This window comes from Dermatophagoides pteronyssinus, unplaced genomic scaffold, assembly GCF_027571235.1.
Source record: "Dermatophagoides pteronyssinus isolate colony J.1.1.1.1 unplaced genomic scaffold, Derpt_VIB-CSIC_2022.12 sq0039, whole genome shotgun sequence".
Classification (NCBI taxonomy): Eukaryota; Metazoa; Arthropoda; class Arachnida; order Sarcoptiformes; family Pyroglyphidae; genus Dermatophagoides; species Dermatophagoides pteronyssinus.
Window position 1 is genome coordinate 44081 of NW_027461563.1, and position 21263 is coordinate 65343.

General features: G+C 28.3%; 1 protein-coding gene across 5 annotated transcripts; it reads left to right on the forward strand.

Annotated features, from left to right (window-relative positions):
* Window positions 1-632: 632 nt before the first annotated feature.
* Window positions 633-20653, forward strand: LOC113797063 (uncharacterized). 5 transcript variants are annotated; one of them, XM_075823879.1, is made up of 5 exons: window positions 633-1224; window positions 4637-5317; window positions 17383-18571; window positions 19579-19794; window positions 20479-20653. In XM_075823879.1, exons 2-5 carry the CDS (start codon window positions 4839-4841, stop codon window positions 20569-20571), a joined length of 1977 nt encoding a protein of 658 aa, XP_075679994.1. In that variant the 5' UTR covers window positions 633-1224; window positions 4637-4838; the 3' UTR covers window positions 20572-20653. The 5 variants fall into 5 exon arrangements, with proteins under 5 accessions (XP_075679994.1, XP_075679995.1, XP_075679992.1 ...); XM_075823880.1 differs by having other exon boundaries at window positions 4667-5317; XM_075823877.1 differs by lacking the exon at window positions 633-1224 and adding an exon at window positions 4035-4528.
* The last annotated feature ends 610 nt before the right edge of the window (window positions 20654-21263 follow it).

Below are 21263 nucleotides of genomic sequence, written 5' to 3' on the forward strand. Positions count from 1 at the left end.
GTTTGCCTGTTGTTGTTGTTGCCAGTTGTTAAGCAATTCCAAAAATTTCCCGAAAAATTTCTTCATTGTTATTTTCTTGATCAACTTTATTGTGGATCATTGGGGAATATTCCAGATATTTGATTTTTTTCCAATTGGAAATTCTTCTTCCAATTTTGTATGCGTGTCTGCGTGGAGTGTATTGACTTTTGATTTGCGAATTTTAATCGATTGAATTATGATAATCGACTGTCAACAGAACCCAAATCAAACCAGACAGAGAAAACAGCAACATCAACATCATCTGTTCTGATTTGTTGGTTTTGATGAATTTATCCAGAATATTCTTTACTTTTCTTGAAAATTTAAATAAATTTTTTTCCCCTGATAGAAAAATTTACTGAACAAAAATAACAAAATCTTGTAAACAATTTTACAAATTTGTAAAAAAAAATATTCTCTATTTTTGGATAAACGATATTTATTTTTACAAGAATCGTTATATATAACGAAAACGTTGTTCACGGTTACCAACTACTACCGCTACCTAATTCTTTTGCTTTTTCGATTACCACTTCCAAAATCATCATCATCTATAGTTGCTGATGTGCATGATGATACAGAATTTTTTTTTTGGATTCGTTTTCATTTTCATTTGGCAAATATCATCATCATCGTCATCATCATCATCGTTATCGTAAAACGATCAATTCGAACCAAATAACGAAAACATCGAAAATATCGAAACATAAAAAGGTGTTTTTTTTTGTTCGTTTCAAATTGAACATCTTTTTTTTTACTTTCAACATTCAGTGTTTGAAAAATTTTCAAAGAATTTTTCCAGAAGGAATTTTCTCCATCTCAATCAATCTTTCTTCCAAAATAAAAACATGAAAAATTGATCAAAAATTCAATAAATAAAAAACACCTTGTATCCATCTCTCTCTCTCTCTCTCTCTCGTTGGTGTGTTTTGTGCATATTTTTGATCGATTAGCATCATCATTTTCTTACGTTATTTTTTGCATAAAATTGTTTTTGACGCATCGTTCAGTGCATACGTGTGGGTGTTTTGTTTGTTTCTTAGTTCTGTGTTATTTTCGATAGACAGCCAAACAAACACAAAATTATTGATTGATTAATTGATCAAAAATTTATTCATCCATAAACAAAACAGAACAGAAAACAAACAATTTTTGCTTGGGTTTATTCTTGAAAAATTGTTTTTTGCCCCCTCACAAAAAAAGGTAAGTTTTTTGAATTGTTTTCTGTTGTTGAACAAAAATGATTTTCAACCAATCAATCAATCGATAATTTCCCCCTCAAAAAAAAACAAAACAGTTCAATTCAACAGACACAAAAAAAACTTTCCAGACAAAATCCGTTATTGCTTTCTCCCTGGAAAATTTCCCAAAAAATACATTCAAAATGACAAAGACAATTCTTTTCGCAAAAAAAATTCTTAAGATTTTAATCTTTTTTTTCTTCTACTAATCTTTTGTTTTTTTAAACCATCATCATCATTATTAATAATTAACTTCAGTTAAAATCCAACCAAAATTCATCTTAATGAATAGTGAAGAAAGACATCTTTCTTTTGCTTTGCTGTCTTACCCATATTGATATGTCAAGAATTCTATTGTCTTTTTTTTTGGCTTAGATGAAGACGAGATGAAAACATAGTCGATAAATTCAACTTGAACATCCATATCATATTCATTCATTCATTCATTCATTCATTTTTCATTCATTGTTATTGGTTAATGAAGCTAGAAAAAAAAATTTCCATTTCTTTCTCTTTTTGTCTCAAAATAACGATTTTTTGAATAAAGGAAAGAAAAGAAAGTTTCTTTTGTTTTCCGAAAATATTTCCTTTGCGAAATATTTCTTTTTTTTTCTTGTTTGATGAATGAATTTGTTAAGTGAATTTGAAATTTGTTTCATCCAGAAAAAATTTACTTAACATGATTATGATGTGTAGATTCCTTTCCCCCCTCACAGTGTTCTACTTTCTGTGTTAAAAAAAATATATGAAAATGATTGATGGGGGTTGAAAAATGGTGCACAAATAAATAATACTCCCGGTTTGATTCAGGACGGTCGAAAGCAGAAAATTGAAAATTTTTGAAAATTTTTGAAAGTTTTCCTCAAATCACATTTTCCAAAAATGATAAACATGATTTTGATTTTGTTTTTGTTGTTTTTTCAAATGTTTTTTTCCCTCCCCCCACTCTCCAATTCCTAGGAATCATATAATTTTCATATATGTACATGTCAAAATCGATTTATCACAGAATCTCTGTGAATATAACTGATGATTTTTGGATGATAAAATCATAATCATATCAAATTCAAATTGTATGTTTGTTTGTTTCTTTCTGGGAAAACTCTGTGTTAAAACTTTTTTGTTTTCAATAAATGTTTTTTTCTTTTCAATCATCTGACTTTGCCCACCCACCTACACACATCTTATTGAAACATCTTCTATTTTTTAACCCTCCCCCTTTATTCAAAAGTTTTATTAATATGACAAAACAGGTTGAACATTGAGGTTTCTTCTTCGTGATGTTTCCAAAAAATTCACTTGAAATGGAAAAATATTCGGATATTTCGATCCAAGAGCGAAGAGAAAATGAAAAAATTAATTTTATTCCAAACAATTTCATTTTCTCTATTCAGGTTTTATTCACCACCATGTTTCAAACACGAAACTAAATTTGCATCACGTTTCATTTTCCATTGAATTTCATCAAGTTTTCTTTTTTCTTTTTGCCCACTTCAACTTGGCCAAGTTTTTATTTGTTTTTCTTGTTCTTGGTTTTTCTGGTATACCAAATATATGTGTCACACCGACGATTGTCATCAAAGAAGGGAAAATGAGAAAAATTTCTCTTGTCTAAAATTGATAAATTTGAATAATAAAAACATTTCAAAAAATAATAATAATGTCATCAGAATATATTCTTTGCGTGTGTCTGTGGAAATAGTCGCCCGAAAAAAAATAACTAACTATTTTGTCTCCTGTCAATCATTTTCTTGGTTAATTTTCTTTTTTCGTTGAAACCATTAAAAATGACGTTTCGGTTTTGTTTTTTTTTCTGGCTGATGTTTCATTATTAATATCTCTCTCTCTTAACACTCGTTCACTCTTTTTTCCAACTGGAAAGGTTATTTCTTGGAATTTTCTTCCTTGGAATTTTGTTTTTGTTTTTCTCTGAGTTCCTTTGAATGAACTTTTCTTATTTTTTTTCCAGTACACACGGTACACCAGCTTATTATTGGTTTCCAATAGAGATAGATAGATAGTAAGAAACAAAAGAAGAAAAAGAAAAAAGAATCTTTCATTTCCTTACTGTATTTTCTTCTTTTTTTTCTTTTCAAATTTTTTTTGTGAATGAAAACAAAATTTGAAAAGTAAATTAATAATAAATTAAGATTCAACCAACCATATGATATTTTGATGAGAGAATGAAAAATTCAATTACTTTTTTTTTCTTGGGTGCATCTTTTTATCCAATCAAAAAAAAAAAAAAAAAGTATAATTTAATAATGATGATGATGATGATTTTGTAATGGAATTCGTTTTTTTTCATTTGATTTTGATTTTGATTTCATTAGAAAAAAAAATTTATCAATGATAACGACGGTGTTAATGAAATTTTCCAAATCTCTCTCTCTCTCTCTCTCTCTCAATATGTCACACCGATCGATTGGATGAGGATTTTGAATGAAAACAAAAATAAATGTCACGTTTTGTTGTTGTTTCTCTTTTATTTTGATACATTGCATCAACAACAGAAGAAGAAATTTGTTATTGTTACAACCCAGATAAAAATAAAATTAATCTCATTAAACATTGAGAAATAATAACAACAACAACAGATTTTGTTGTTGTTGTTGTTGATTAACCGAAATCAACGAATCTTGCAACTTAAAATTGCAATGTTTTGGACCAAAAATATGAAAAACAACCAGAAAAAATGAATGGATGCGCGTGATTTGTTGTATAAATATGAAATTTTTTGTTTTGTTTAATTTTTCATTGACTAGCTTTTCTCCAGAAGTTTATCTGATCATCATGATGATGATGATGATGATGGAGAGGATTCGAGAAATTTCTTCTTCTTTTTTTCGATATGAAAAATTTATTATGTTTTGAAAAACCCACACACACACACAATACTTTTCGAACTTTCAAAATAACATTTTTGGTTGACATTTTTTGAAAAAACTGTTTTCTGTTCCAAAGTGTTAAATTTTTCAATGATATTTGTGCTTTTCTTCTTCTTCATTCGATCTTGCATTTCTCATCAATTTATAATCAAAAAACAACAAGAAGGAAAAGCACCGGATATTAACACTTATGAACATTTAAGACACATTTTTTTAAAACATGACAATTCTATGTTCGTGTTGTTCGCTGTTGTTGTTTTTCATGTTTGTTTTTCGTGTTATAAAATATACCTGATCAATCAATATCAAGGAATCTGAATTAATTAAAATCAAGTGGGGAAAAAGCTTTTGTTTCTCTCTCTCTCTTCCTCATTAAAAGTAAATAAATAGCTTATCATCATCATTTTGTTTGCTTTTGGATTTTGTTTTTGCCATTTTCGTTTTTAAATTTGAAATTTTATTTTTCTAATTAAAATTTTTTCAAAGAAACATTTTCTGTTTTTCTCGTTTCAATAGATTTTTTTCATATTCAAATGACAACGACATTTTTAATTAACGTTTGTTTTGAAGAATTATGTGAACAACCAACCAACCAACCAACCATCCATCATCACTCATCAATTGAAATAATAATTTTTTTTCTTCATTATTCCGAGAAAGTTCCCGGAAAAATCATTCCCATAAAAAAATGGCCGATTTTTATCATGATAGCCTTATGCATAATCTAAGTCATCATATTTATCAACAACAACAACAAGATCCATCAATAATCGATCCAACAACAACAACAGCAACAGCAGCCATAATGCTGAATGATGAACGTGAATGTTTTAATGTAACCGAATTGGAAGCAGTACCAAATCGTTTAGGACAATGGTTTTTAATATCCCTATATTCATTAACATCATTATTAGCTTTGATTGGAAATTTAACCGTTATTATTGTCGAGCTGTATGGTAAAGAATCAGCACATAATATACGAAAATATCTCATAAATTTGGCTGTATCCGATATTACGATCGGTGTTCTATGTGTACCATTTACATATACAGATTTTATGCTTGGACAATGGATATTTCCACATTGGTTATGTCCAACAGCACAATTTGTACAATTATTAAGTGTTTTTGTTACATCCTTAACATTAACATTTATCGGTATTGAAAGGTATGTTTTGTTTGATTATATTCTTCTTTTCTTAAAATGTCAACTTTTTGGAAACTGAAAAAAAAACAAACAAACTCTATTTTTAGAAAAGAAAATAACAAAATTTTCAATGGTAGGTGTAGGTGTAGCTGATATGCAAAGATTTCATTTCAATGAAATTCATTAATTTTTCATTAGGAAAAAAGGTTTTTTTCTTTTTTTGAATTTTTCAACTTTTGGTTTCCTTTGATTTAATGAGAAAAGAAAGAAACTCTTGTTTCTTTCTTTCAATCTAATTAATATCACCGACATGATTTGTTTGGTGTTTGGTCGGTGTTTGGGTTTTTTTATCTGGGTAAAAGTAATTGTGTGTGTGTGTGTGTGCGGCCGTGGCTGCTTCGGTGAAACCAAACGAAATGAAAAAAAAAGATTAAGAGAAAGTTTTCGGAAAGTTTTTTTTCCCAGAAAAAAAAGCAAAGCGAAAAATTCATCATTAGAAAAAAAGGAGTGTTATTGAGGGTGGATGGAAGAGGAAGACAAAAAAAATATTGATTCCCCAATTATAATTCCATATCTGATTCGGAGATTTTTTTTTGAAATCAATCGAAATTTTTTTCATCAAAATCAAATAATAATGAGGATGTCTAATATCCGAATTGAAGAATCCAAAGAATCCAAGAATCCAGAGAATCCACCAACCAAAGAATCCAAGAATATGAATTTCAAGGATAAAAAGCAAAACAAGAAAAATTGAAACCCATATCATTATCATTATCGTGATTAATCGTTTGTTTGTGTTTGTTTGATGATGACCGTGGTTGTTTTAATTTCGTATTTTTTGGTTTGTTTCCAAAAGTGTTAATTTCTGTTTGTTTGTTTGATGAAAATCATTGTTTTTTCATCAGCAATAAATATTGCTGAATGATTAATTTGGTCAATCAATAACCGATTATCGATTATTGATTATTGCTTCGTTGTTGGTCGTTTGGTTGATTTCATTGGAATTTCCATTAAAAAAGTAAATAAATCTTGTAAAAGATATTTGAAAATGATAATTACGTCATTTATGAACAGTGTAAATATTGTTTTTCTTTCCCGTCCGTAAATATTAATTGGATCGAAATAGAGGAGAGAAAAACATCATCGCCAACAACCATTATCAATTTCCTAGGAATTCGGTACAAGATTAACAAAAAAACTACAAACAAACTAACAAAATGTACAATTTTTCTGTTTGTTTGCTTGGGTTTTGGGAAAGAATCATCACACTGACAATGAAATTAATCTCGAATCGAATTGAAAGTTTGGGATTTTTTCTTCGATTCTAAAGATTCGATTCTGCTTATTCTGTTTATTATAAATTCCAAACGCTAATTATTTTGTTATTCTTTTTTTTCCGGCGAAAAATTCGTTGGCCGGTGTATACAGTGTGGGTATCAATCTAATTTTATATCCGAGGATATTGTCTTTTTATTTTGGTCTTTCGAAACTAATCTTACGATGTTGACAATTTTTTTTTGTTAAACCCCCAAAAATTCATCATTCTTCAAAATGATTAGGATGACAAATTTTCCTACCATCCTTATCATTTTTTATTCCCAAAAAAAAATCTGTTGTTGATAGAAAAGAAATGATGCTAATAATAATAAGAATAAATTACAATTTTGTTACAAAAAAAAACTTACCGAAGGAGAAAAAATTTTCCGGAAATGTTTCCCACAATAATGTTTCTCAGAAACAATGTTTCCCAGAAAGAATTTCTTCATCAAATCTTATGAATCAATGTGAACAGAAACAAACTATAATAATGTTCATCATCATCAATGATGAATGATGATAATCAATATCATTATCATCATCATCAATATTAGAGTTGATTAATTTTTCTTTCATCATCATCATCATCATCGTAGTCGTCGTCGTCGTCGTCATTTGGTTCTTGGAAAAGTTTTCGTGGCAAAAAATAATGACAGCAGCTGGTGATGATGATCGTCATCATTTTGGTGAATATAATGATGATCAAGATAAACTTTTATATAAAGCCAAATTCTCAATCAGAAACAAAACAAAACAACAATCGTTTGTCTACGATAAAATAATTAAGATGCTTGAAATGGTTGTTGTCGACAATGATGATGACGATGTTGATGATGGATTATTCTTTTTTTTTGCTTAAGAATTGCTTAAGCTTATTTTCTTCTTTTCATTAATTCTTTTTTTTTGTCCAAACCGATCTGTTATTTGGAATGTTATTTTTACATTGCAAATTTTTTTTCTGGCTGTCTGTCTGTCTGGCGATTCTGTGACGTTCGAATCGATTCTTTGACAATCGATTGTTGTTGTCTGTCTATTTTTATCCATAATGAATGGATATGTCGAAATAGATTCGAACAAATTGACAATCATCAAAATGATTATGTTTTGCTCACGAATTATAATGATTATTATTTGTTATTGTTCGAAAAAGATGATCAAAAAAAAAGAGATCAAAAATTATTCCAAAAAAAAAGAATAATATTCTGTTTCTCTCTCGTAATTCCAGAATATTCTCTTTTGACTTTTCATCTTTTCAAACGACGATAATTGTCAGTTTTCATCACCAATTATCCATCTATAGATTTCCAATGACAAAGTGATGATGATGATGATGATAGGTTTGTGTAGATTCTGGCTGACTTTTTCCTTTCAGCATTTTCTATATCAATCTTGATCTTTGAAGGAAAAAAAGAAGAAGAATAATAAAAAAAACGGTGTACGAACAAAAGCAAACAAAAGCCTTTTCCAGTTTTTTTTCTTTCTTTTTCTTTTTCGTTGTTGTCTTTTGAAACGTGATCTGCTTACCCAAAAAAAAATGATAAAAACATATGGTGTAAATGAAGAATATTGTTGTTGTTCTGTTTTCCTTGGAAAATATTTTGATTCAACTTTCGTTTTTATACTAATGATGGTGGTTGTGTAATAATAGCCGTCGGTGACAAACACAAATAACGATGATTACCAGAATCGAGACAAAGAAGAGAAAAAAATAGCCCGTATAGTTTTTCAATCGATTAAATCGTGTTGCAAAACTACATCGACTATTTACACCCGGTGTCCATCTCAACAAATATTGTGTGACACAAAAAAAACACTTTCAAAGAATTTTTTTTTCGCAGCTTTTTCATTCGATTCCGGTAGCAACGGAGAAAAAAAAATTACCCAAAAGAATTTAAGTGGAAAAATCAATTTTTTTTTCGCTTCGTGGAAGAAAGAAAAAAAATACTGTATTTTGACCCTCGAATGTTTGTTTGTTTTTCCCAAGAATTTCCAATTCGATTTTTGTTTGTTTTTGTTGTCGAATTGTCGAAATTCCCTTATCTTGGTGATATACATGATTTTCAATGAAAATAATAATAATAATAATGGGAAAAAAATCAAACAAAGAAGATATAGTTGGTTACGCAACAAAACAACATTCAATCAATTTTCATCAATGTCAAAATAGTCGAATATTATTGTGATTTTCATTCAAAACGGATATGAATTTATTTTGGGAAAATTCAATTCAAATCCACCCACACAGCAAACAGAATCAAGAATCAATAATCAAGAATTTCAAGGATTCTTTTCTATTTGATCGATAGAAAAAATGAGCAGAAATCCACCCACACACACACACACAGAGATTATTTGAATGACCAGTATTTGAATAGTTTATTTACATTCGAGGAAAAAAAAGAGATGAACGACTTGATTTATTTTTTATTTTTTTCTAAAAATATCGATATAATCGATTTTTTTTTTTGTTTTTCGATAATCCCGGATGATTGAAACCAAATAAGGATATCCGTCATATATGAATGGATCAATTCGAATGTTGAATTCGAATAATCCTTGTTGAAACATTTTTTCATGTTTTTTTTCAGTTTTTCACCAAGCGTGGGTGGAATATAATCAATTTTTTTTTGTTTAAAATAATACATTTTTTTCCAGCAAAAAAAATCGCATTCGTTTGATACATTCTACACACAGAAAAATAAAGTCGTAAAATATACGGCAAAATTCATAACATTTTTGGGTTTTAACGTCATCCACAAAATGTTATGGTTTTTCTTTCTTTTTTGTATTTCTGGGCAAAATCCATGAAATATTGAGGCAAAAAACTCAAATATTTGTGGCCAAAAAATCATGAAATATTCTGGAAAAGACCTAATATTTCTTGGAAAAATCCATGAAATATTCTGGAAAAAGACTGAATATTTTTGGGCAAAAAATCATGAAATATTCTGGTTAAAAATATTTTTATTTACAAAAAAAATGCGAAATAAAAGAGAAAAGAAAGATAAATTTAGCCGACTAAGGTGGCATAAAGATCATTTTTTAAATTCATAAACAAAAAGTAAACAAGTTAATCAGTGAATAAAATGATAAAAAATTAAGATTATTGGCCAAGGATAGATTGAAATTCTCCGATTTGTTTGCTTTATTTTCCAGATTATCGCTCAAATCATGGCTATGTGATTTCCAAAAATTTATCATGAATGGATGAATCTTCCTTGGTTGCCCTCAGTTCACCACTGATGCTTGCTTGAGTTCCATATCGCTTCCGATTTCTCGTTCGACCGTTGGAGATTTCCTTATCCAGCCACAACGCTGTTGCTTTCTATTGTTTTTTCCATGCTTTAAGCCGTTACACAAAATAATATTTTCTGATTCGAAAAATAGTCAAATGGCAAACGAAAAACAAAAACTTCGTTTAAAAACAAAAATGCTGGATTCGAATTATTTCAATTGTTTAATTGAATTATTAACAATGTTTCGAATGTTAGCGAATTGTTTCAAATTTCAAGTTCAATTGTTATGGCTCAATCGAACAAACATCGATTTACCAAATCTTTTCATGAATCGATCATGAATCCAATCTGATATTGAAAAGCAATTTTAGGTTATAAGTTGTTTACGAAGCCACCGTGAACAACAGCCACTAGTTTTGGCTTCATGATCAAATTGCAGCATTTGACCCATTCACATTTTTTAACCAGATTAGATATTAGTCAATTCGATTGGAACTCATCGTAGACAAATGAAGGAAGATCCAATCCAAATGAAGGAAGATCCAATCCAATACCTTCTTCTTTAGCCCTATTGAAAAAAATTTGCTTAGGAAACATCCATTTTGTCTGTATGATTATTCTGTCCGGAAGATAGGATAGGATAGGATTCCATTCTCATTGAAACGTGGTTTCAAATCAATCATTTTTTTTTGTAGATCCAACTTCGCAAATTCATTGCAAACGCGATATGTTTGGCCGAGTGTCAAATTGTACATATTTTATTATGAAATTTTGATTAATCCAAAAAATGAAAAAAATTTTCTAAGTCCAGAAATTTTTCATGAAATATTGAGGCTAGCAAAAAAATCCATGAAATATTGAGGCAAAACAAAAAATCCATGAAATATTGGGACAAAACAAAAAATCCATGAAATGTTTGGGCAAAACAAAAAATCCATGAAATGTTTGGGCTGAGTATAAGATTGGCCAAAAATCATGAAATATTCTGGAAAAAAATCCTAATATTTCACGATTTCAGTTTTCCATAAAATATTGAGGAAAAAAACCATAACATTTTGTGGATGACGTTAAAACCCAAAAATGTTATGGTTTTTTGGCAAAAAATCGAACTATTTTACGTTTCATTTTTCTGTGTGTACGATTTGCGTGATTGGAATTGCAAGTTTCTTCTCAAAATTTAAACATTTTTTTTTGTGGGTTTGTTTCTGATTGATTTTTGATTCTGTTGTTGGTGGCAGTGATTTTTGTTTTTATTTTTCTGTTACTTTGTGATTCGAAAATAACCAAGAAAAACCCTTTTTCGGTCAGGTTTCAATTTACAAAATGCAAGAAATCAAGAATCAAATATAAACACACTGTGTATATACTGTTCATTTATGGTTGAATAGTTTTTGTTATTTTTTGCAAAAGAATTTTTTTCATCAGTTTCTCCGCCTATTCAAAGAATCTTTTTTTTGTGTGTTTGTTTTTATCCTGCAGGATTCAATGTCAAGAAAAGATTTTTTCTGATCATAACAAAAAAGCCTGTTTTTCCACCCACCCGCAAAATCGATTTCAATCAATTTTTTATATAATCACTTGGTTCTACTACTGGATTTACATAACAAAAAGTCTATAATCGCAAAAACCTGAACCAAAAAAGTTTTCGATTTTCCATTTCGTTATGGTCGATTTATTTTGATTAATCTTGCCCGGGTTTTTGTTTCACTTTTTGTTTTCATTCTCAAACATTTGATTTGATTTAATTTTTTTTTGTTTACAAATTTAAATGAAAATCAATTTCTTTATCTCTGCTTTCTCTCTCTCTCTCCCTCTCTTCGTTCGTCATTTATTGATTTTCAATTTTTTTTTACAAAATTTTTTGCTTCCATTTATGGCAGTGAAGCTTACATTTTACTTAACCAAAAATGCGAATGTTTGTTTCACATTCGTTTTGTTTTATCTTTTTTTTTTTGTTTCGTGATAATGGATGTACATTTTTGTTTACAACTGTATTCGAATATCATATTTATTTTCTTGGAAATAATAAAAGAAACAACAACAACAACAGAAAGCGACAACAACAACAACAAAGAACAACAACAACAACAACAATTAATTAATTTTGCTGAATGGACGGAATTTTCTCGATTCTTGGTTTTGGAGTTGTTTTATCTTTCACTCTCTCTCTCTCTCTCGAACAATTATTCCAGAATGACCAGAATTCAATTTCGAATCACACATTTTTTTTCGGTTTCTGTTGTTTTTTTTGTCGGGAACCAAAAAAAGATAATTGAATATCATTGAAAGTAAAACAACCGAAAATCAACCGAAATCATCTCTTATTTTTCAAAAGAAATTTTTTCAATTTTCGATTCAATTTCCTGAAAATTTTTGGTTTTTTGTTGTTTTTTCATATTTGAGAAAAACAACAACAACAAAAATTCAATCAATTCAATTGCTCTCATCGATAACCATCGACTATTATCAACAATCATAATAAACAACAGAAACAACAAAAACAACAAGGACAAAATATGAAATCAGAATCATCATCAACCGAATTTGTTTGAACATCTCATTATCAATTAAAAGAAATAGAAAATAATAATCATGGTTATCAAAGTTCTGCAACAAAGATTATTATAATGACGACAACGACGATGATAATGAATTATAGCTTTTTTTCTCCCCTTTAAACATACATAGGGTTGACATTTTTCGGTTATTTGTTTGTTTGTTTTTGGGTTGTCATCATCTCTTTTTTTCCGGATGAATATTCTTTCAACCAACCAATTAATGATTTATGTTTGATTTGACTTTTGCGAAACAAAAACAACCGAAAAAAACTTTTTTTTCTGACTTTGTGTGGGATGCGATTGTCATTTGTCTGTGTTTTCAAATACAAATGAAAAAGTTATGGAAATAATTTCTGTTTGTTTGACATTCTGAAAACTTGATTCATTTTGGAATCATCATCATCACCATATAAATGATAATCCAAAACAAAAACAATTATGCAGATTATATTATCAGCTTTAAATCGTCAACAAACAAAAACAAAAACCGAGCAGAAAAGTTTTTAATTTTGTTTTGCAAAGCAAAATGTGTCAAAAAACGCAACAAACAAACAAAATTCTCACTTTTGAAGAGTATTTTTTTCTCGCTTTATTTGATTAAAAGATAAACACTAAGTGAGAAACAAAAAAAGATGGATGGATGGATGAATGAACGAATGGTTAATTTCATTTCAAGTCTTTTCTGGGTTGTTTTTTTTTGTTTTTTGTTTTTCTCATTGCTGGATGCTTACTTGTAAGATATTTAATCTAATTTTCACACAAACAAAAAAACAAACAAACAAAATTACCGTCGGTAATGGAAAAAATGACCCGAAGGAATTAGAATGACAAAAAATATTTTCCTTTCCTTCATTTAGTGAGATGATATTGTTTTGTTTTGTTTTGTTTTGTTTTGGTTAATGTGTGTGTACAATCCAATGAAAATTTATTCAATGATTTTGGCTAAATGTGTCGCCATTAATTTTCTTTGAAAAAAAACGACCCAAAACGAAACGGTGTTTCAAATTGGATCGTCTCTCTCTCTCTCTCCTGGTTTTCTGGTTGCTTTGATTAGTTTCTTAATTTCATTTTAGACAAAAATTTACGATCATTTTTCTCATTTTCGTTTTACGTTGTTGTTAAAATTAATAAATTATTTTTTTTCACTGGAAAAAATTTGTTGATGTGGAAAATCATTCAACAACAGTGATTATTATTTTGGTTGACAAAAAATATTCCCGGGAAATTTCTTTTTTTTTCTCGCTGTTTTGCTTGGGTTAAATGCGGAGAAAAACCTGATTGAAGAAATTTATTTATTTTTTCTGGCGCTTCTTTCTCCGGAATCATCAATTTTTTTCAAATTTTTTTTCTGGTTTGTCAATCGAAAACATCTGCAACAACAACAACATTGACTATATTGACAACATTGATGATGGATTGCCTTTTGATTCATTTTTACCTTTTTTGATTGAAATTTTTTTTTCAAAATTACTATTTCTACCCAATGGCAAATAATGATAATGATTAAAAAATGATGGAAGCCAAAAATTTAATTAAAAATTTTCTACTGGCAACCTTGTCTAACCTAAACATCATCTTGCTGTTGTTCTGGGTTAGGTTATCCTCACATTGAATGTTTTTCTAGCTTACACTCATTCATTATTCACCGAAAAAAGAATCATTTGCATCAAAATCAGGAAATCATTAAATCAGAAAGTTTTGGTTTTTTTTGAACAAAAAACCAAAAACAAAACAGAAAAACCAAAACCCGAATCAGTTGCACTTTTTTTTTGATTGAAAATTTTTTTTTAAGTTTATTTTTTAATTGCTTTTTTCTTCCAACTAATTTCAAACAAACATCAAAATGATCGAAACATTCATTTGAAGTTTTTGGTTTTGCTTTGGTTTGGTTTGTTTGTCCTGAAAAAAAGGAAAGATTTGATTTGAAAGAAACACAAAAATTGTAAATTCCAATTTATTTTTATTTTTTCAGCTAAACTAAGCTGAACAAAAAAAGAAGAAGATGTTCACTGGTCATTCGATGTTTATTTTGATTATCTAGATACTTTTTTCTTTTTGTTTCTTTTTCTGTTCTAAAACTTAAATTCTGCTACTTGGTTTTTCTGATTTTCAAATGATTTTATTTCGTTTTATCAGATCTTATTTTGAAAATCTTATTATCATTTCTGTTGTTGTTGTTGTTGTTTGAGATTCCGATTCTAATTCTGGTTCTGAGATTTTGATACTTTGATTCTGGTGATAGTGATCGTTGTCCATGTCTTGTGTGTGTTTTTCATTTGATCCAGAAAAATTCTGTTTTTTAACATTTCTCTCTCTCTTCGTTGACTTTGCCCAAAAACCCGAAAAACAAGAAACGAAACCCGAAACCCGAAAATAAAAAAAAAACTAATTTAAATAAATTGAGTAAGAAAAGAAGAAACGAAACGAAACGAAGAATATCTATAACTAACCATTAACACACACCCACACACTGTCATGGTTTTTTTTTGAAAAAAAAGAAAAATTGTAACAAACGAAATTCTTTTCAAAAATTTTTTCTGAATATAAAGAATATTCTATTGATTCTATTTTCATCCACTTGAATTCATTTTCACTGGTGGTTATGTTATACTGACTGGCTTGTTGGCATCTCAATAATAATAAATGCTATTTTCATTGGAAGAAAACAAGAATATTCTGCTGCTTCTTTGTTGTCTGGCTGGCTGACCTTAGAATGGCAGAAATTGTTGTTGTTGTTGTTGTAGGGAAAAAAATATGCAAATTTTTAATTCGGTTTGATTTTAATTTCTTTTAATTTTTTTGAAATTTTCTGACTAATTCAAATGCAAATTCCTGGCTTCATTTTTTTGAATAATTTTTTTTCGCATTTTCATTTTGAATATGAATTTATAATCGATTCATGAATGCAATGAATGAATGATTTGGTGAAATTAAGGGGAAAACTGAATTTCCCTTTTTTTCCGAAATTCATTCATTTTTCGGTTTTTTGTTTGTTTGATTTTTGAATGCAAAAAAAATGTATTTTTCTTTCATTTGAAAATGTCTGTTTCATCGGAATTCCACCAGGTTCGGTTTGGACATCGTAGTTTTTTTTTCGGTTTTTCCTTTTTTACCCGGAATGAATTTCATCACATCAACCAACCGACCGACTACAGAATTTCTGTCAATTTCTGTCATTGAATTTTTGAATTTTTTTCCGGTTGATTTGTATCTGATGTTTTGTTAGTTTGTTATCAGACCAAATCGAAACAAAGCAAACAAACAAACAAACAAAATGTACATTTTCCAATGAATTTCAAAGTCATTTTTTTAACCCCCAATGATCTTGGTATTAGCCAAAAAAAACATCCAAGAAAAAAAGGGATTTTCCCAAATTCTTATGAATCATTCATTCATTTTAAATTGATTTTTTTTTCTTCTTCTTTAACTAAAAAAATTTTCATAAGTTTTTTCGCTCATTTTCTAAGCAGCCTGGGTGTTAAGTTATTCACAATGTTATTCATAAACATTATCATTTTTTGTTTTGTTTGGGTGCCTTAAATTCTGTTTCTTTCTTCGCTTTTCGTTGCTGGTCCATAATCCAGAATCTTTTAATGACTACAATGATGATGAAGTGTTAACAAAGAATGAAAGCTTTTCTCTCTCTGGGTTTTCTATTTATTAGGATCCATATTAACACTATGAATATATTTTTGGCTGATAAACATGTTCGGTTAAGCTTGTTTATCGGGGTGCAATTCGGTTTCGTACATTTATTTTCATGGTTTTTTTAAAAAAATTCAGAGGCCATTATCGAGAAAAAAAGAATGACGACGATAGAAAGTGAGGGAAAGTAAAAATTTTAAACTTTTTTTGCGAATAACGAAAAAATGAAAATGAAAATCGATGATAACAAAACAAAATAGAATAAAGTTGTAAACAACAAACAAACAAACGGATAATATATTAACTGTTTCCGTGGAAATTTCTCATTTTTTCATATACATAATTAATTTTTCCTGGGAATATTTTCTTGATTCAATTAAAAAAAACTAACAGAGAAAAAAAAAATTAATGAATTCATTTTTTGTTTGTTTGGTTTGATCAAACTAACTTCCGATTCGAGGTTTGATGTTTTTTTTCCAACAAAAAAAACCCGAAAAATTATTTATCGGGTAAACATTATTTTTTTTTGTTGTTGTTGTTGTTGTACATCTGATGATGTTGTTCGGACAAATAGATGAATCGATGATTGATTTGGTTTAGGTTTGGTTGTCGGATACAATCATCGATCATCATCAGATATGAATGAATGATATCCAATGAATGACCTGATGGAAAAACCGAACCATTCCGAAGAATTCTTGAATAGATTCGACATTCAAATGTTGTTGTTTTTTTACCATCGGTTATAATTATCTTAGTTTTGGGAATGGATATTTTCTTTGTTCGTTTCGTTCCTCTCGTGCTTGACAAATGATGTCGACTTTTTTTTTGTTCTTCGTGATTCCTGATACTTGATTACAATTTGCTGACATTGTTCATTTCTCTGTTTTCTACATCCTGTATTTGATCTTTGTTTGTTTGTTTTTTTTCGTTGTTTGTTGAGAAAAACTTTTAAGAAAATTGGAATTTTATTTATTTTAAAAAAAAAGAAAAGAAAAGAATAAAACAAATTTGAAATTCTCAATTCTAATTCCAGTTTGGATTGTATCTTTTTTTCATGTTCAGTTATCGAATGAATGATGATTTTTGATCTTTTTTTTACATAAGCTTACAACAATTAACACACTGATAAAGTGATGAACGAAATATTCAAAATTTTAATGATATGATTATCGATATTAACAATTTCGATACTATCGATAGTTGAAAAAAGATTCGATTTACTCATGTTCCTGCCTGTCTAATAATTTGTTTGTTTTTTTTTCTTTTTTCTTTCGGTTTTCTTTCGAATTCATTATCATCATCACCAACAATCAATCAATCAAAAAAGATATATGGCAACATTACATCCATTTTCATCATTACATCATTGGTTAGAATGTCATACACATATAATGTTAGCATTAACATGGGTATTTGGTTCGGCATATGCATATATACCATTTGAAAATACAGCAACACGTCCATTTATGTTACCATCGGATAATCAAACAACATATTATGAATGTACATATGATAATGGTGTTTCAGTATTAAAATTACGTTTATTTATGACATCAAATATTGTTTTAACATTTATATTACCATTAACAGTATTAATATTTAGTTATTCGGCTATAATGCGTAAATTGATAGCCGATGAAAAACGTTTTCGTAAATCATCTAATCATGCATATGGTGTTAAATTTAAATCAACAATTTGTAAATCTATTAGTAATAATAATCCAGCAAATAATCCAAAACGTAAAAGTTTATCAGATAATAATAGCCCAAGTATAAGTAATAATAATAATAATAGTGATCAACAACAACAATCATCATTATCATTAACACCGACTAAACCTTGTCATCATTTAGCCAATAATCATCATCATCATCATAATTCAGTGTTAAATGAACAGAATAATTGTAAATGTCGTTGTTGTTGTAGTTGTTGTTCGAAACAAAAATTATCAAAAACATTATCATCACCAATATCAACATCAACTACATCAACAACAACAACAACCACTGCTATGAATATAGCAACAACAACAACAATAATAAATTCATCCGAAATGGATATTATAAGACCATCATCAATTTTAAGTGATATTAATGATGATGACGGTGATGGTGATGTTGGTGTTAATAGTTTGACATCATCATGTGATTCATGTAATCATCATCAACATCATCATCATGGTAATCATCATCAACAACAACAGAAAAAGAAACGTCAAACAATAAAATCGGGGCCTTGTTGTTTATCAACAAAAACATTTCAAAAATCAAAAACGATCAATAACAAACAAAACAACAACAACAATATTGTTGGCTATCCAAATGGTCGTCTACGATTATCAGCTGAAGAATTATCAATAAAAAGGATTACAAATTCATCTGTACAACAATCGATAGCAACAACAACAACAACAACAATAACACCAACAACAACAACAGCAACATTAAATCAATTATCAACATCAACTAGTCAGATTGATTTAAGAAAATCTACACCATTCAATTATCGTTCAAAGGTTTGATTTTTAATAATAATATTTTTTTTATCAAAAATAACATTTTTCCTATGGATCGAATCAAATATTAGATTAACATTCTCAGCATTGACGCGTGGTTAGAATATTAACCATATTATTGGGTAGAAATAGAAATTTAATTAAATAATATTCTTTCAACCGGAAACATTCGTTTGTTTTGTTTTTTGCAGTGTAGTAATATCGATACACAACGATGTTCATTAGTGAGAATTCACCTGGATCAACCAGAATTTACCTGAATTTTTTTTTTTATTCTCAGTAATCACAAAAAAATTCTAAAGCTTTATGTGTGTTTTCCTGTTTAACTTTTTTTTTCTATTTCATCATTTATTCATTCGATGATGATAATGATGGTAAATAATAAGGAAACGGAAACCACATACGCTGGATGATGAAATTTACTTTTGATTTACTATATTCATTCCCTATAACCATATTGATTGAAAAAAACATTCATGATGGTTGGATAACTGAAAAAAACAAAAAACAAACTATATCATAATAAATTCCCGTTGGGTAACTCATTAGCATCAATTGATGGTATTTTCCATTCAGTAATCAATAATTTAGTTCGATTGAAAATTGATTTTTTTCTTTCTCTTTATCACAGCCATTTTGTTGTTGTTATTATTGCCTAATCGATTGAATAAAAAAACAACAACAAATCGATTAAATTGGTTGTGAATTTTTTTCTTTTCCTACGAAAAAGAAACACATGGATCATTTCATCGATTGATCGATACATTCGATTTATTTTAATGTATTTTTTTGATAATAATCTTTAAGTAATTTGTATTTTTTCTCTTGTTGTCGAATAGTAATTTGTTGTTTGAGTAATTTCAGTAAATCTGTTAACACTTTTACACATTTTCTTTCCATTTCTTTTTGTATTTTTTGCTTTGTAATTTATTTATTTATTTACTTATTTTTCTGTTTTTCTGTTTGTTTTCTTTTTTTTTCGTAAATTAATTAATTAATTTTTATAGACAATCAAAATGATGTTTACCGTTATATTATTATATGGAATTTGTTGGATGCCAATCAAATTATATCAATTTCTAAATGATTATGGACTAATTGCTTATTGTACTGAACGTGAATTATATGCAATGATTTGTTTATATTTTATTTGTCATTGGATGGCAATGGCAAATAGTTTTGTTAATCCAATTATTTATTCATTTATGAGTAAAAGTTTTCGGGTAAGTTCTTGTTCTTTTTTTTTGGTATGAAATGAAAATCAAATATTTTTTTCCTTTTGTTTTGGCATTATTCAAAAATAATAATGAATGAATATTTTAGAAAGAAAAACATGTTTACATAAAAAAAATTTCTGAGTGAAAAAATCTACAATTATCATCGCTGGAGATAATTATATATTCAAAGAATTGTAAAGAATTCTTCTTCTTGACTTTTATTCTCCATATAAAAGTAGTGAATCAAGAATAATAATGTGATTTTTTTTATGATTATTATTTAGCTTTTAGCTTATTATTATTATTATTATTATTGTACGAGTAAAGTAAGAAGAAATAAATTCTCCCAGATGAAATTTCTATGATTGCATAATGATCAAGGGTGTTTCTATTATTAAGATTTTTGAAATAGAAATCAGTTTTTCATTCAATAAATCTTGATAATTATCTTAGCTTTTTTTCTGCTGTTTATTTGATTATCATTATCATAGTTTGTTTTTTTTTTTTTTTTGCTTGTTTTATGTTTGTTTATGATCATTGATGACGTCGACGTTTCACTAATCAAATTCTTTTCTTCTTTCTCCCCTAATTTTTTTTCTCCAATTCCTTAATCGATTCACAATTTCTTCGATTGTTATCATCATCATCATCATCATCATCATCATCAAATGTCTATTTTTTTTGCTACAGAATGATTTTAGCAAAATAACAAAAACATTTCGACAAACATTTTCAAAAAATTTTAATCAACATTCAATAAAAACATCATCAACACAAGTTTAAGTGTTGCATTTTGAAGATGCTTTTTCGGTTAAAAATAACTGAATTTTTAAAAAATGATAATACTGGCAGTCCCGAAAAATACATTGAAAAATCATTGATAAAACATCATTATTATTATCATGGGCGACGGGCGTCAATGACAACAACAACAACAACGAAAAGAAAATGATCGAATCGAATGTTTTGACATTGTTGTTCCGCTCATTTCGATCGATTCATAAATGACATGACGTACACCCACACATACAAATAGAGATAACCATGTTTGAAATTGTAAAAATGTAAACAAAAAAAACACGAAAAAAAAATCAAATTTTTATTTTTTTTCAAAACATTTGACATTATCTATATTTCTATACTTTATTTTTTTCGTTCCAAATGACAACCGTGAAAAAGAAATGGAAAAAAATCGAAATTTGGTCATCATCATCATCATCGACATTATTTTTTTTTGTTGAAAAATATCGATAAATTGGATGAAAAGAAAATGAAAATCATCATCATCAACATCCCCATCATCATCATCATTAATCATATATCCACGGACTATATGACTGACTGACTGACCAGATAGATAGATAGTTAGATCTATTATATTACATCACGCCATCATCATCATCAACAACATCATCATTTTCCGCCGAATCGATTATATCATTTAATGTGATTAATGTGTTTCAATTCTTTTTGTT